The sequence below is a fragment of the Tiliqua scincoides genome, chromosome 2 (assembly GCF_035046505.1).
Source record: "Tiliqua scincoides isolate rTilSci1 chromosome 2, rTilSci1.hap2, whole genome shotgun sequence".
NCBI classification, from domain to species: Eukaryota; Metazoa; Chordata; class Lepidosauria; order Squamata; family Scincidae; genus Tiliqua; species Tiliqua scincoides.
In genome coordinates, this window is record NC_089822.1 from 105021269 (window position 1) to 105034987 (window position 13719).

Genomic DNA, 13719 nt, shown 5'->3' on the forward strand with positions numbered 1-13719 from the left:
TCTTAATACTAATGACCTGTTAAGAAGTGTACAATTTCAAGGTCACCATGCCTTTCTTTCGTTCCCCTCTACCTTTTCCAAATGGTGGGGTCAGTTCATGCTGAGAGGAGAAGGGACGGCACCTGACACATTGTCCTGCTGCGGTGGGCAGGGGGGTGCAGGCAGCGCATATGAAACACCCTTTGCCAATCATCTGCCAGCCATCAGCCCATCAGATAAGTCAGCTGCTTCACGAGGCCTCATCAGTGGGCTGACCCTGATCATGGTGGTGTTGCTAGTCCTGGCCAATCTGAGCAAATGGGAGTATTAGACCTGAAGAAGCACACTGCCTCTGACCCCTTGCTGTGGAAACTGATATACACCATCTCATGGATGGATGGGGGGGGGGTCTTTTCTCAGCTCCTTTCTCCCTCCCCACTAAAAGTTAGATCCTGTCTACATATGGCACACATTGCATGAAAAGTAACCACATATGAATCATATGAGACCCAAAAAATCTGTTTTTTGGAGAAAGTTAGGTAAAACTGAAGATGAGTCATCACCCCCCGCCCCCCATTGTAACTGGCTGCCTAGCTTCATCCATTGTTTATTTCTGCTTCTCTTGTTTCTCCTTTGCAACTAATTGTCCCTGTTGCTCTGGTGATGGGCAAACTCCTTTCATCTCAAAATGCTTCCACTGTAGCAGGGGAAAAAAAAAACATTGCGTTTTTGAAGTGCACACCAGCACTCCTGTGCAATTTAAAAGTAATAAAGCTGGTTTTAAAACCTGCTCTGTTTTCTAATTACAAACAGAAGACCATTATCAGGGCAAGGAAGCCTGCCTCCAAACATAGTCAAGCATTTTGATTTGTGTAAATGTATCTACCGTATCAAGCTTATTATTTTCAGACTTTGACTCTACCATTACTCTTCTCCCCGCCCTGCCCCCCCCCCAATTCCCAGGGCCAGTTAACAAGCAAAGGGGAGAGAAGGTAAGCAGAGATAAGCAGTGGCTGGAGAAAAGCAGCTATCAGCCATGTCATCCCCCTGCAGCTCCTTCTGCTCCAGGGGAGCCTTTGGCAGTCTCTGCCATCAGCCTAACTGGGGACTATTATATTCTTGCCAGGGAATATCCCTTCCAGGGATAAATGTGCTGATGTGTTAAATGAGGTGGATCATAGGCATGTACACATGTTGTTCTCAGTGATACATCACTAATGTGTGATTAAAATCACATTCCCAGATTTTCCCCCCAACTCTTTTACTTTTTGATATCCCATGATCCATTGCTTGTTGTTTAAGGTGACTTGATAGGCCAGCGATTTTCAACCTTTTTGATCTCATGGCACACTGAGAAGTGCTAAAATTGTCATCAGTTTTTTGACAATTGACAGGAACACTGCACTGCTGGCAGGGGGCTCACATTACCCAATGGCCCTATCAATATATGACCCTCCCCCAAACTCCTGCAGTACACCTGCAGACCATTCACAGCACACACAGTGGTTGAAAATTGCAGCTGTAAACACTTCGTCTTTTTAAAATACCTTTGGGCGCAATCCTGACCCATTTTCCAGCACTGACGTAAGGGCAATGCAGTTCCTAGGTAAGGAAACAAACATTCCCTTACCTTGAGGAGGCCTCCATGAGTGCCACCCAACTGCAGGATGTGGCACACGTCCCATTGGCACAGCTATGCCAGTGCTGGAAAGTGGGTTAGGATTTGGGCCTTTGTTGCATTCACTGCACATTAGGTGGATGTGTCACCTATATTAAAGTGAGATGGACAAAACAGTGTTTTACCATTATATGCTCTGACCCTTTCCATTGATCATAAAATTGAAATCATCTATGCAAATTTGATACAGGTTACCTAGGCTACAGTCTTCAGTGCCCTTCCAAATTTGATCAAATCCTATGAATTAGCAGTATCAATACTTTAGTATCTAGTTCAGTTTCAAGAAGTAGGGGCACCAACTCACTGGAATGCCTGCCCTCCCATCACAGGCTCAACTGAGCAGAGGCTCAGTTGGAAGGAGTTTCCTTTAGAAGCTGTGTAAAGACCTGGCTTTTCATTGATCTTTTCGGGGAGGGTAACAGTTGGCCATGGGGTGGTTGGATGATATTGCTATGGTTTCACTGGGGGCTGGAGTTACTAAGGTGCATTTCTGTAGTTTCTGTGTTTTATTTATATTATGCTTTTCAGTTTATTAAAGGCCACTTTGAGTTGTCATGGCAAAACCAGAGAGAGATGTTATAAATATTAGTTCATATTGAAGATGCATTTGTGTAAGGATTACTCACAGAGAGTGAGAGAGAGAGAGAGAGTTTATAAGATAAATTGAAAGAGTTGGGTTGGCCTGGCGGAGAGAAGTGACATAATAAGAAGAGCCCTTAATAAGCCCATAATAAGAAGAGCTGGAACAGGCCAATCGCCCATCAGTTTCCTGTATCTTACAATGTCACACCTGATGCCTTTAGACCCACACACACACATAAAATACCCGGATCCTACTGTTGCTCCTTTGCATCTGGAATTTGGAGATAGGCTACATCTAAAACCCAGAAGTTCCATATAGTCATCATGACTTTTAACCTGTGTTAGCTTCTTCTCCATAAATCTGTCCAATGCCCTTTCTAGGCCAGGTGCCATCACAACACCTTGTGGCAAGGAGTTCCACCGATTAATCACATGCTCAGTGAAGAAATATTTCCTTTTATTTTTTCTAACTCTCCTGCCAGCCAGTGTTAGTGGATGTCCCCTGATTCTGGTGTTGTGCAAGAGGAAAAAGAACTTCCCTTGATCCACTCTATTCATCCTGTGCATAATTTTATATATCTCCGGGCACAATCCTAACCAACTTTCCAGCACCAAGGAAAGGGCAATGCAGCTCTGAGGTAAGAGAACATTCCCTTACCTTGAGGAGGCCTCTGTGACTGCCACCCAACTGCAGGATGCAGCACGTGCCCCATTGGCACAGCTGTGTCAGTGCTGGAAAGTTGGTTAGGATTTGGGTGTCGGTCATTGTTTCCCTCCATGTGTCTTCATCTTAGACTGAACAGCCTCAAATATTGTAACCCCCTCATGAGGGAGCTGCCCCACTCATCATTTTGGTCACTTTCTTCTGCATCTTTTCCAGTTCCACTCTATCCTCTTTGGAATGTGACATCAAATGAAGTGATGAATTTAGAATTCTAGAACAGGGGTGTCAAACATAAGACCTGTGGGCCTGGTGTGGCCCCTTGCTTTATCTGGCCACTGTTATAATTTGGCTCTCTCAGAGCTACTGTTTCAGCAGCACAGCTTCTGCTGAGGCTCTGGGAGGGAGAGACGGAAGGAGGCATCAAAAGACAAGGAGTGCAATGGTGGAAGACCAAGAGGGGTGAGAGAGGAGGATGTTGCCAAGGTGCTGGGAGAGCTCAATTATCACACAGGCTGCCCGTTCAGTAGTGCCACTTCAGCTGAGACATCACTCCACAGACCACCTCTCAGCTGCTGAGCTGCTAAGTGATGCTGTGGTAGAAGCGACACTGCTGAAAGGGTGACCCCACGTGATAATTGGTTTCTTCCAGCCTGATAATTGAACTCTCATCTTGAAAATATGGTCAAGATTTGCAAATTTTTCTCTTCTATCATTTGCAGCTAATGAGTTTCTGTGTGAGAACAAAGTGCTTATTTCTAGCCATCATCTGCTTAATGACATCGCTTACTGCTTAATGATGTCACGTCTTGCCCTCAGCAGGTGCCATGAATGCTGTTCAGCCTGAATGAAATGAGTTTGACACTCCTGGTATAGAACAATGTAAGATTTTTAGATTTCAGCCTGTTTGGAAGAGTAGTTTTCTTGGGAACTTTGTTGAACCAAGCTGGAGCAAAGTTAGTTCAGGACTGGAGTGAACAAGGATTAGGGAACCTTGGCCCTTAGTATTCATTAGTGAAATTGTTGCCTGATTTATGTTCTGGAAATGTACCAGGTGAAGACATGCTGTCTTTAAACCTGATCCTGAGTGATGAGCTCCAGTTTTGGCAAAGCTTTTCACATCCATTAGTTCCATTAGTTTATTTCCATAGGGATTGATATCCAGTATATATAGAATGGGAAGGGATTAGATCAAAAGAATTATAGCCAAGTTAGTATTGGCAACCTTCAGTCTCGAAAGACTATGGTATCGCGCTCTGAAAGGTGGTTCTGGCACAGCGTCTAGTGTGGCTGAAAAGGCCAATCCGGGAGTGACAATCCCTTCCACACCGGGAGCAAGTGCAATCTGTCCCTGGTCTGTCTCCCTGGCTATGGGCCTTCCTTCTTTGCCTCTTAGCCTCAGACTGTTGGCAAAGTGTCTGTTAGCCAAGTTAGTCTGTTGATTATTGCTTTGAAGGTCTGTATGATGATAATGTTAAATAAGCTGGAGGAATGGATAGCTGAAAATCAGCTAAATGCTTTAGAATGAATGGGGTTCTGAAAGAGAAGAGTTCAACCAGCATGGGCATTCATTTTCAGAAATAATGAAAATGGATACAACTGGTTCCCATTGATACACATTTCAGTTCATTCTACAGCAAATGTTCCACAGAGCAAATGACAACAAATGGAATGTCTGTTTTTAGACATTGTGTTGATAGGACATTTGGGTAAACATAATGGCAGCCTCAAGAAGTAGCAGAGCTTTAGTTGCACCATTGTACACAGTTGTAACTTGCTTGTTTCAAGTAAGAAACAACATTTTCAATTTATTTTAAAAAGAAAATACTGCTTCCAAACATGCCCCACCATCTTGGGGATTCCAGCAGAACTTTCACAACTTTGGCGAAGTTGAGAAACATATGGTAAAAGATTTCTGGAAGGCTACATGAGGGCTGCTCTGAGGTTGAGACAAGCCTAGGAAAGGAGCCAATAGACAGGTGGTGGAAGAGGATAAGTGAAGCAATCCCCCTCCCCACTGTTGAACTCTGGGGCCTTGTTGTTGGGCCAGCAACCTTCAACAATTGAGGCATAGCCAGAGGAGGAAGCATCAGATGTTGGAGACATTGATGAACCCTCACTATCACCCAGCCCCATAGAGTTCAAGTTAAGATTCAGTTTCATAAAGCTAATAGAGTGTATGGCAGGGGTGCTCACACTTTTTTGGCTGGAGAGCTACTTTGAAACCCAGCAAGGCCCGGAGATCTACCAGAGTTTTTTTACAATGTTCGCGCCATCATAACATATAACATTTATGTGTACAATGTATGTTGGTGTACCTTGCATAACTGCATGAGCCAATATTGCACAACACAACATAATTAACTATAAGCATTTTTTGTAATTACTTGAGTTTACTTTGATGACTTGCACTGAAGTGAATCAGCATAGTGAAAGTGAAATGCATAGTCCGGACAGTAGCTGCTGACAGCCAGCCTCAAGCACACTTCCAAATGTTCATCAGCCATGGTGGAACGGTACTTGGACTTAATGATCTTCATGTAGGAAAAGGCTGACTCACATAAATAAGTGGAGCCCTTCCTGCCTCAGGTGCTCTTATATCCCTGAGGGCCCTATTGCCTTCAAGTGCAGCACACTCTGCTGGATGCCCAGGCCTTACCCTTAAAGGGGCCACTGCTGACACCACATCTACCTCCTCACCAGATCTTCCTTGATTCCAATACAAGTGGGGGGGGGCAGATCTCTATACAGACCAGTTCAAAAACAGGGGAAAGGTGTGAGGGAGGGAAGATCTCTATATAGACATCACAGCAAGACCAGTGCAAAACCCCTTGCACACAGAACCAACAGATGAAAGTGGGGGGGGGGGCGCAGATCTCCATACATACCCGTGCAAAAGCAGGGGAAAGGTGTGGGGGAGGGAAGATCTCTGTATAGACATCACAGCAAAACCAGTGCAAAACCCCTTGCACACAGAACCAACAGATGGAAGTGGGGGGGGGCAGATCTCCATACATACCAGTGCAAAAACAGGGGAAAGGTAAGTCAGCCCCAGTAGAGTCAATGGGGCTCACTCCCAGGGATGCGTGGACGGGAGAAAAGCCTGCCAGCGGCTCCTCTCCCAGGGAGGAGCCTGCCAGGTGCTCACTCCCTGGGCTCCCTGGGCTCATAAGAACATAAGAACAGCCCCACTGGATCAGGCCATAGGCCCATCTAGTCCAGCTTCCTGTATCTCACAGCGGCCCACCAAATGCCCCAGGGAGCACACTAGATAACAAGAGACCTCATCCTGGTGCCCTCCCCAGGTGGCTCACTCCCTAGGCTCCCTGGGCTCGCTCCCTGGGCTCACTCCCTGGGCTCCCTGGGCTCGCTCCCTGGGCTCACAAGCCTGCCAGGGGCTCACTCCTAGGGATGCGTGGACGGGAGAGAAGCCTGCGATCGACTCATTTCCCCTCGAGATCGACTGGTAGCTCGCGATCAACATAATGAGCACCCCTAGTGTATGGTGAAGAGGGTCCCCTGGAAACTAACCCCATTTTCCCCATAGACTCAATGATTCAGTATCCTCTAGGTTTTCCAGGAACCTAACCCTAGCAGATAAGAGAACTGGCTGTAGTTTCCTTCTAAGTGCCCGTGCCTATGCATACTCGAAACTATTAGCAAAGCATCAGCAGCAAGTGGATGGGGGTGTATCTAATCCATACAATTCACTTTACCCTGCAGGTTAAATGTGCAAATACTTTACTGAGAGCTGTAATGTCAGCTGCAGGGGAAGAGAGCAGTGATGGAGGTGTGGGACTTGGACACATTGTTCTTGAGTGACCACAAAAGCCCTTTCCTGTTCCATCGGAGATTGTGGGTGTTGACAGTTCCTATGACTGAAGGAAGCTAAGGAAATAGCATATAAACTAGCCCTTTTGCTTCTAGAGATGCTCACTGATGCCATGTTTGTAACGACAGTTGTTAGAGCCATGTTCAACTCTGGTCTTGTGCTCACTAAGGCGATAAACATGTGTCTGTATGTACTTACACAGCTTCAGACTGCAGATGAAGAAATGTATACTACAAACTACATGAAAAATCATCTGCGTTTAGAAAAATAGCATGTCAGGGGTTAGTTGTCGATCTACAGGATTTGTCTGTTGCAGCATTTCTTTGAGATCTTACCTGCAGTTTATCTGCACGGGTTTACCACCTTTATTACTCCTACTAAATACTCAAGAATGTTGCATGCTCTATGTCAGTGTTTCTCATACTTTGGGTTGGGACCTACTAGGTGGGTTGTGAGCCGTCTTCAGGTGGGTTCTCATTCATTTCAATGTGTATTTTTTTAAATATTTAATAATTTTTTAATATTTAATAATACACAATTATTTTTAGTATATTAGATGTGTTGCTGCCATAGTTTGTGACTTCATTTGGAGAAATGTAACAGATTTGTACATTAGGGGGGTTCTTTATTTTAAATTTTTAAACTTATTGTAAACTTTTTATTTACTTGATTTGCTTTTGTCCTATGGGGGTGTTAAAAATTTTCCTGCTTTATGTCGTCACTTCTGACCATGCCATGACATCACTTCCGGGTTAATGACATCACTTCTAGTCGGTCCTGGACAGATTATCATTCTCAGAAGTGGGTCCTGTGCTAAAAAGTTTGAGAACCACTGCCCTGTGTTAATACTTCCCTTTATATACACCCTAAAAAAAGCAACCAGTGTTTCTGGGGGTTTCTGTTTTGGTTCATTTATGACCAACTTATAAATCACGCTGTCCTTTTTTTAAAAATTTTTGAGTGGGAGTTTTTTTTCTGTGTACAGCTTATATTTTTAAGCCAAAAGATTTATTGTACTTTTCTATTCAATGTAAAGCGCTACTTGAGTGTTCAAAGATGATGTTTGTTTCAGACTTTGCAAACTGCTAAATGCTCATGTTTGAACTGAATACAGGGACAAACCTTGATAAACATCCTTCGCCATTTCAAGCCCCTTTCTGACAGTTGTCGTAAAACACAGATGGCCATTGGCTGCCCTGAAGAGTAATCCAGATTGCCAGAACAGCTGGCTGACAATCAGAGCTCCAGGATTTAGCCAAAATTGTACATACTGGCAACCACAGTGTCACTGGCAACCAATAAGTTACTTGGGGAAAAAATCAGCACACTGTTTGGAAGGGGAAGATGGAGATAGCCAACATAAAGCTTCTTTCTGCACTTTAAGTAGTCTTAGCTAGTTGAACATAGAGGGATTAAAGCATAAGATTGCTCTAATGCTGCTCCCAACCCTTGTAGTATGGCTTGAGAAATCGACTTATCACTGAACATGCTGGCCTTTGCCAAAGAGTTAGCGGAGAGATTTCGGTGGTATTAGTGTGTTTCTCTATTCAACGAATTTATAACCCGCTTTTCACTGCAACTCATTTTAGCTTGCATGGGTTGCCACTGGGATTAATTTGCGTGTCTTGCCAGTTCCAAAATTACATTGCGACTCTTGACCTAGGGATATCAATATTGCCTAACATGGCTCAGCATTTCAATTTTAATTTAATTGAAAAAAGTAACTAGCAGGCAATGACCTGTTTGTTGTTATATTTTTTCAAACGTCATATAATCATTGCAATGAAAGAGATCCCTCCATCCATCTGGTCCATTCTCATAGCTCTGCAGATGAAGCATTTGTTTTAGATTATCCTTGGGAAGCTTCAAAGGAGGTAATTTGATTTGCCTTTGCTAGCCAGCATTCCAGTATGGAACTCTCCATATGATTTATTTTTTTCTAATTTAAAGTCAATTATTCTTGTCTTTGTTAAAGTAAAAAAAAATTAACAAAAGGAATTGGCCAAAAAAGCCAATATGCTGTCATTTTGCTGGTTCTCTGAATATACACCCAGGATCTTCCTTCAGCATCTTTCACATGGTTTGCCTTAATCATTCTTTACACTTGAGATGTGCAGAACATGTACTTAGTAGAGGACATGTAGTCATATTAATCCAGCATTAATCACTCTGTTAGTTCATGGGTGAAGTTATCCTTTGGTCTAGTCAAGCACTTTTACTCAGCTTGGTAACTAGGATGCAGTCTATCCATCTTTCCCGCACTGATGCAGCTGCAATGCAGCCCTGAGGTAAGGGAACAAACATTCCCTTGCCTTGAAGAGGACTCTGTGACTCCCCCCTCACCACTGGATGCAGTGCATGCCCTGTTGGTACAGCTGCATTGGCGCTGGAAAGTTGAATAAGATTGGGCCCTTACACATCCTTTTTTGGAGTAAGCCTCTTTGAACTCGGTGAGACTTACTTCTTGGAAGGCATCCATACAATTGTGCTGTAGAGCTGCTATTTCAAACAAATCTGATACTTGGGTAGAGCCAGGGACTAAGGAGACAGAGTTTGGCAAACTTCTTCAGGACAACATCTCCTAGCAAAAGTTGCCTCCTGTGGCTAGTGTGGGCAGATAAAATGGACTGACCTTGGACTTGTATTCTGTTGTGGGATTGAGGAAGTTTCCAATAAGAGGATGCAACAGCTATTACAGCCAAGTTGCCATGTTGTTTGACTACCCAGCCTCCCTTAGCTCAGCAGATCTTGGGAGTGGGTGCTCCAGAAAAAGCCAAAAGTGCCCTCTGTAATATTTCACTGCAGCAACATTGTGATAGTGAGGTGGATCTGAGCACAACATTCTAAATCTTTACTAGCTGGCTAGGAAGTGCTGTCTTCCATATGGGTCTGCCAGACTTTTTAGATCTGTTAGCAAGGCAAGATGGTCCAGGGTGTTGCAGCATATGACTAGCAGTGGGCCTCCTCCTGCCCCCCTTCCTGGCGGGATGCAAATTAGGGGCTCACAAGCTGCACCCACTACAGAGGCTTCCACAACTGACCCCCCCCCATGTGCCTCACTCTGGGTAGAGTGGCCTCTTTCTCTGGGAGCAGCATGGCAGGTAGCTGGTCCTCAAAGCTGGCCCCATTCTCATGAGGACAGAAGCGGTGTGAGACCAGAAGGGGCAGGGCTTGGAGTGAACAGGTTTTTCTTTCATTTCAAAACATGCATTTTTTTACCGGAAGTGACAGTGGACAAAAGAAATGAAGGTGGACACTGTGGAAAGTGATGTGTCTGTCAACCCACTTTCAGCTTTCTTCAGAATTACTGTCTGTGTCCAGGCAAAGTGCTTTGGTTTTCAGCTGGTCTCTCAGCACCACTGCAAGTTTATTTTTCATTCTAGTCTGTTTCTATACTGTACCTTCAGCTGTGTTCCTAGGGCAGTTCACTAAAACATTATAAAAACATCATAAAATACAAGGCAAGACACAGTTGCAACAATTAAAATAGCAGTGAAATTAACAACTAAGGGCGCAATCCTAACCCCTTATGTCAGTGCTTTCCAGCACTTAAAGGCAACACAGCTCTGAGGTAAGGGAACAAACATTCCCTTACTTTGAGGAGGCCTCTGTGAGTGACACCCAACTGCAGGATGCAGCACACGTCCCATTGACATCGCTATGCCAGTGCTGGAAAGCACTGACTTAAGGGGTTAGGATTGCACCCTAAAATGTATTAGTATCTTAAAAGGCTGAGGAGAATTTCAAAAAAATAAATCGTCACTTGGCACCAGAAAAAGAATGTTTGTTTTTAATCTGTAAAATGTTCCATCTTCTTTCTAAAGCTCACAAGATAAACAAAGCAGGAACTGTACAGTTCAATCCAGGTACCGTGTCAATAATGGTACCCCCATTATTTTAGTTTCGTTTAGAATTCAAACTAAGCTTGTGTTTCTAAATGCTCACACAAACAATGGTTTGGAATGGAGGGCTGGCTTTCATTTTCCATGAGCTCCACACTTCTGTATCTGAATGACTTTGGTTCCATGAGCGATGACTATAATTTTCGTCTGTCAGCTCAAACATCAGGCCCAGTTCAGCTAGCACATTTATAGTTTAAAACCAGGATTTCTGATTCTAGTTTGCCAGCTGATTGGAAACCATTCTTTGTCAGCTCAGGCATTATACCACATTGTAGCGCAGCTAACTTCAGCATTATTTGATGTGATGTCAGAATGGAGTGCAAGTCTTAGTCAAACTTTGCAGTTATTGACTTTAATGTGCCAATTGATGGCTAGAGGTGGGAGAAAATTGTTGTTTTTTTTGTGGATGTCAGTGTTTTCCAAACAGAAAGTGGTGTTATGTGTGTTTATTCAAAACTTACATCATAATTATAAATTGTAATTGCTTTAAAATTGTACTAGTTATACACTATACAGGTGGTGTAGTGTCAGCAGATGCAGCCACACTCATTACCCATGCAATCCTCTGCGCTTAAATAATAGATAAATCTCAAATAAAATTGCTTTATTTTTTTCATAGGTTTTGTTTGTTCTTTCTTTTTGTTTTTACAAGAATGAGAAATGCAGAAAGCAGTGTTGTGTGTTTTTATTTCATGATCACCATTTTCTTCCACCTCTTTTTACAGCATATAGAGTATAGATGTTCTGCAGGCTGTTTAATATTTTTTTTCCCTTTTTTAATGATGATGCTTAATTAAAACTTCTCAGAATGGTCCTGATCCATGTTTTGAAACAAAAACGCTGCTTTGAGTCCTGCTGTCGGTATTAGAAACCAAGTATTACTTTTCTATCCACAGCTTTCAGTCGTGCTCCTGTTCCCATGGCAGTGGTCCGGAGAGAACTATCCTGTGAAAGCTACCCAATAGAACTGCGTTGCCCGGGAACAGATGTTATCATGATTGAAAGTGCCAACTATGGTAGGACGGATGATAAAATCTGCGACTCTGATCCTGCTCAGATGGAGAATATCCGTTGTTATCTGCCAGATGCCTATAAGATTATGACTCAAAGGTAGGTTTTTGACATTCTTGCATGATGGATTTTGTTTTAATCTCACTTGCTATTTGTGAACTTCTCTGTTTGTATGCGATTATGCAGACACTCAGCATCTGCCATTTCAGTCATGCTTTGGAGATGGCACAGTGCTCAGATCATTCCATTGTATCATTGCAAACGGGAAAACCTAATATTGGTTGTATTGGAAACCTGGAGGCCAAATTTGTCTATTTAGCTGCTTCCTCCTCAAGCACTTTTTTGTCCCTCTACTTGCCAATTTGCTTTCCCTGCCTCTCCCCACTCCTGAAGCTCCTCTTACCCACTAATCCTTGGGGGGGAATCTTTTTCCTCCACTGTGTACCCCACTGAAACTGCCAATCATCTGTTTCAGCTGGGACATGTATTTCAGAGCACTCTTCTGGGGATGGCAAATGTCCCAATTTTCAGAAAGTTGATCTTTTTTTCTTGCATACTGTTTTTGGTAGTGGCAGTTGAACATGACATCCAATATAGGCATTATAGGTTAACTAAGCACGCTGCTGGGGCACCTTTTATGACTGGTGTTAACTGTTACTCCAGTAATGTCCAGACTCTATAGGATTGGGCCATTAGTAATCTTTACGGCAGCCCTTGTGCCCATGTTGAAGATGGAAAGCTAAGAGAGCCGAAGGCCACCTTGTAAGTTCATCCTGGAAGCTAGATTCAAACCAGAATCTAAATCATATTCCTAAATCATGATGCCCATTGGATTTTTCACCACACTTGTTTTTATCTATCCTTTTTTTTCTGCTCTGCATTTTCACCTCCTTTTCTTAATAACTATTTTTTTTTTAAAAGGTCAAAATGGTACCACCACAGAGTATGGTGGTACTGGTTGTGATTTACCTGAGATTGGGTTGTGTGTGACCCACATATGGGTCCCATCTCACCAGCTGAAACCCAGATGCACTGCTCTACTCTGCCTAGATAGTACTTCTTTCTCAACGTTCATTGACTTTTTGGATAAGCTGGTGACTAGGATGGTTAGGGGTTGGAGACCATGTCTTATGGTTGTGTGTGTTTAGTTTGGAGAAGATATGGTTAAGATGTGACATGATAACTGTCTACAAATACCTGCGTGGTTGTCATGTGGAAGATGGAGCAGATTTGTTCTCATTTGCTCAGGTCTCTGACAAATGGGTTTACGTTACCACAAGGGTAATGTACGATTTTACTACATGAAGTGTTTTGACTAAACATTAGCAAGAACCTCCTGATAGTGCGTACTGTTCAAAAGTAAAACAGTCTGCCTTGGAAAGTTGAGTTTCCCATCATTGGAGGTCTATAAGCAGAAGCTGGATATTGACCTATTGTAGCTGTGAACAGTCTGCATTAGCAGGGAGTTGGACTCAATGATTCTGTAGCCACCTTCCAACTCTATATCCTTTGTGTGCCATAGCTACCACCCACTGGACAAAAAAAATTGTATGTAAAGGATCAACTTTGGAATGCATATGGAACAGTATGAATATTGCTGGTTATGCAGAGGACAAAGTTGTCATTGATATTAACAAAGTTCAGGATTCTTCCATGAAACGTTTGGTGTATTTTACGGGCTTCTGTTGCCCCAGAAGGCAGAAACCTTTGGAAACTGTCTAGAATTTTTTTCTGTTAAAGTAAATGATTAGAAAAGCACAATAAACATAAAGTCCCAGAAAGCAGAAACCTTTGGAAACTGTCTAGAATTTTTGTCTGTTAAAGTAAATGATTAGAAAAGCACAATAAACACAAGGCTGCAATTTTTTCTATTTTATTTTTAATCCTTATTTCAATGGTGTTAGACATTTAAATGGACAAAAAGCAGTAATTCTAAATACACTTTCAGTATAAGCACTTGCCTACGCTGTTCTCATCCCAGATTAATCATTTTATAGATGAACCATTGCGAGATTTATTCTAATGGAAACAGTCTCCTCTTACTTTTACACTGTCAGCTTTTCTGTGCATTATG

The 13719-nt window shown here is 42.9% G+C and overlaps 1 protein-coding gene across 4 annotated transcripts in view; it reads left to right on the forward strand.

Moving 5' to 3' along the window:
* ADGRL3 (adhesion G protein-coupled receptor L3) overlaps positions 1 to 13719 on the forward strand; it is a 675925-nt gene that overhangs the window by 284177 nt on the left and 378029 nt on the right. For all 4 annotated transcript variants that reach the window (XM_066612512.1, XM_066612511.1, XM_066612509.1 and 1 more), the window contains exon 4: positions 11531 to 11744. In XM_066612512.1, the coding sequence (XP_066468609.1) occupies positions 11531 to 11744 (214 nt within the window). The remainder of the gene's footprint in view (positions 1 to 11530; positions 11745 to 13719) is intronic.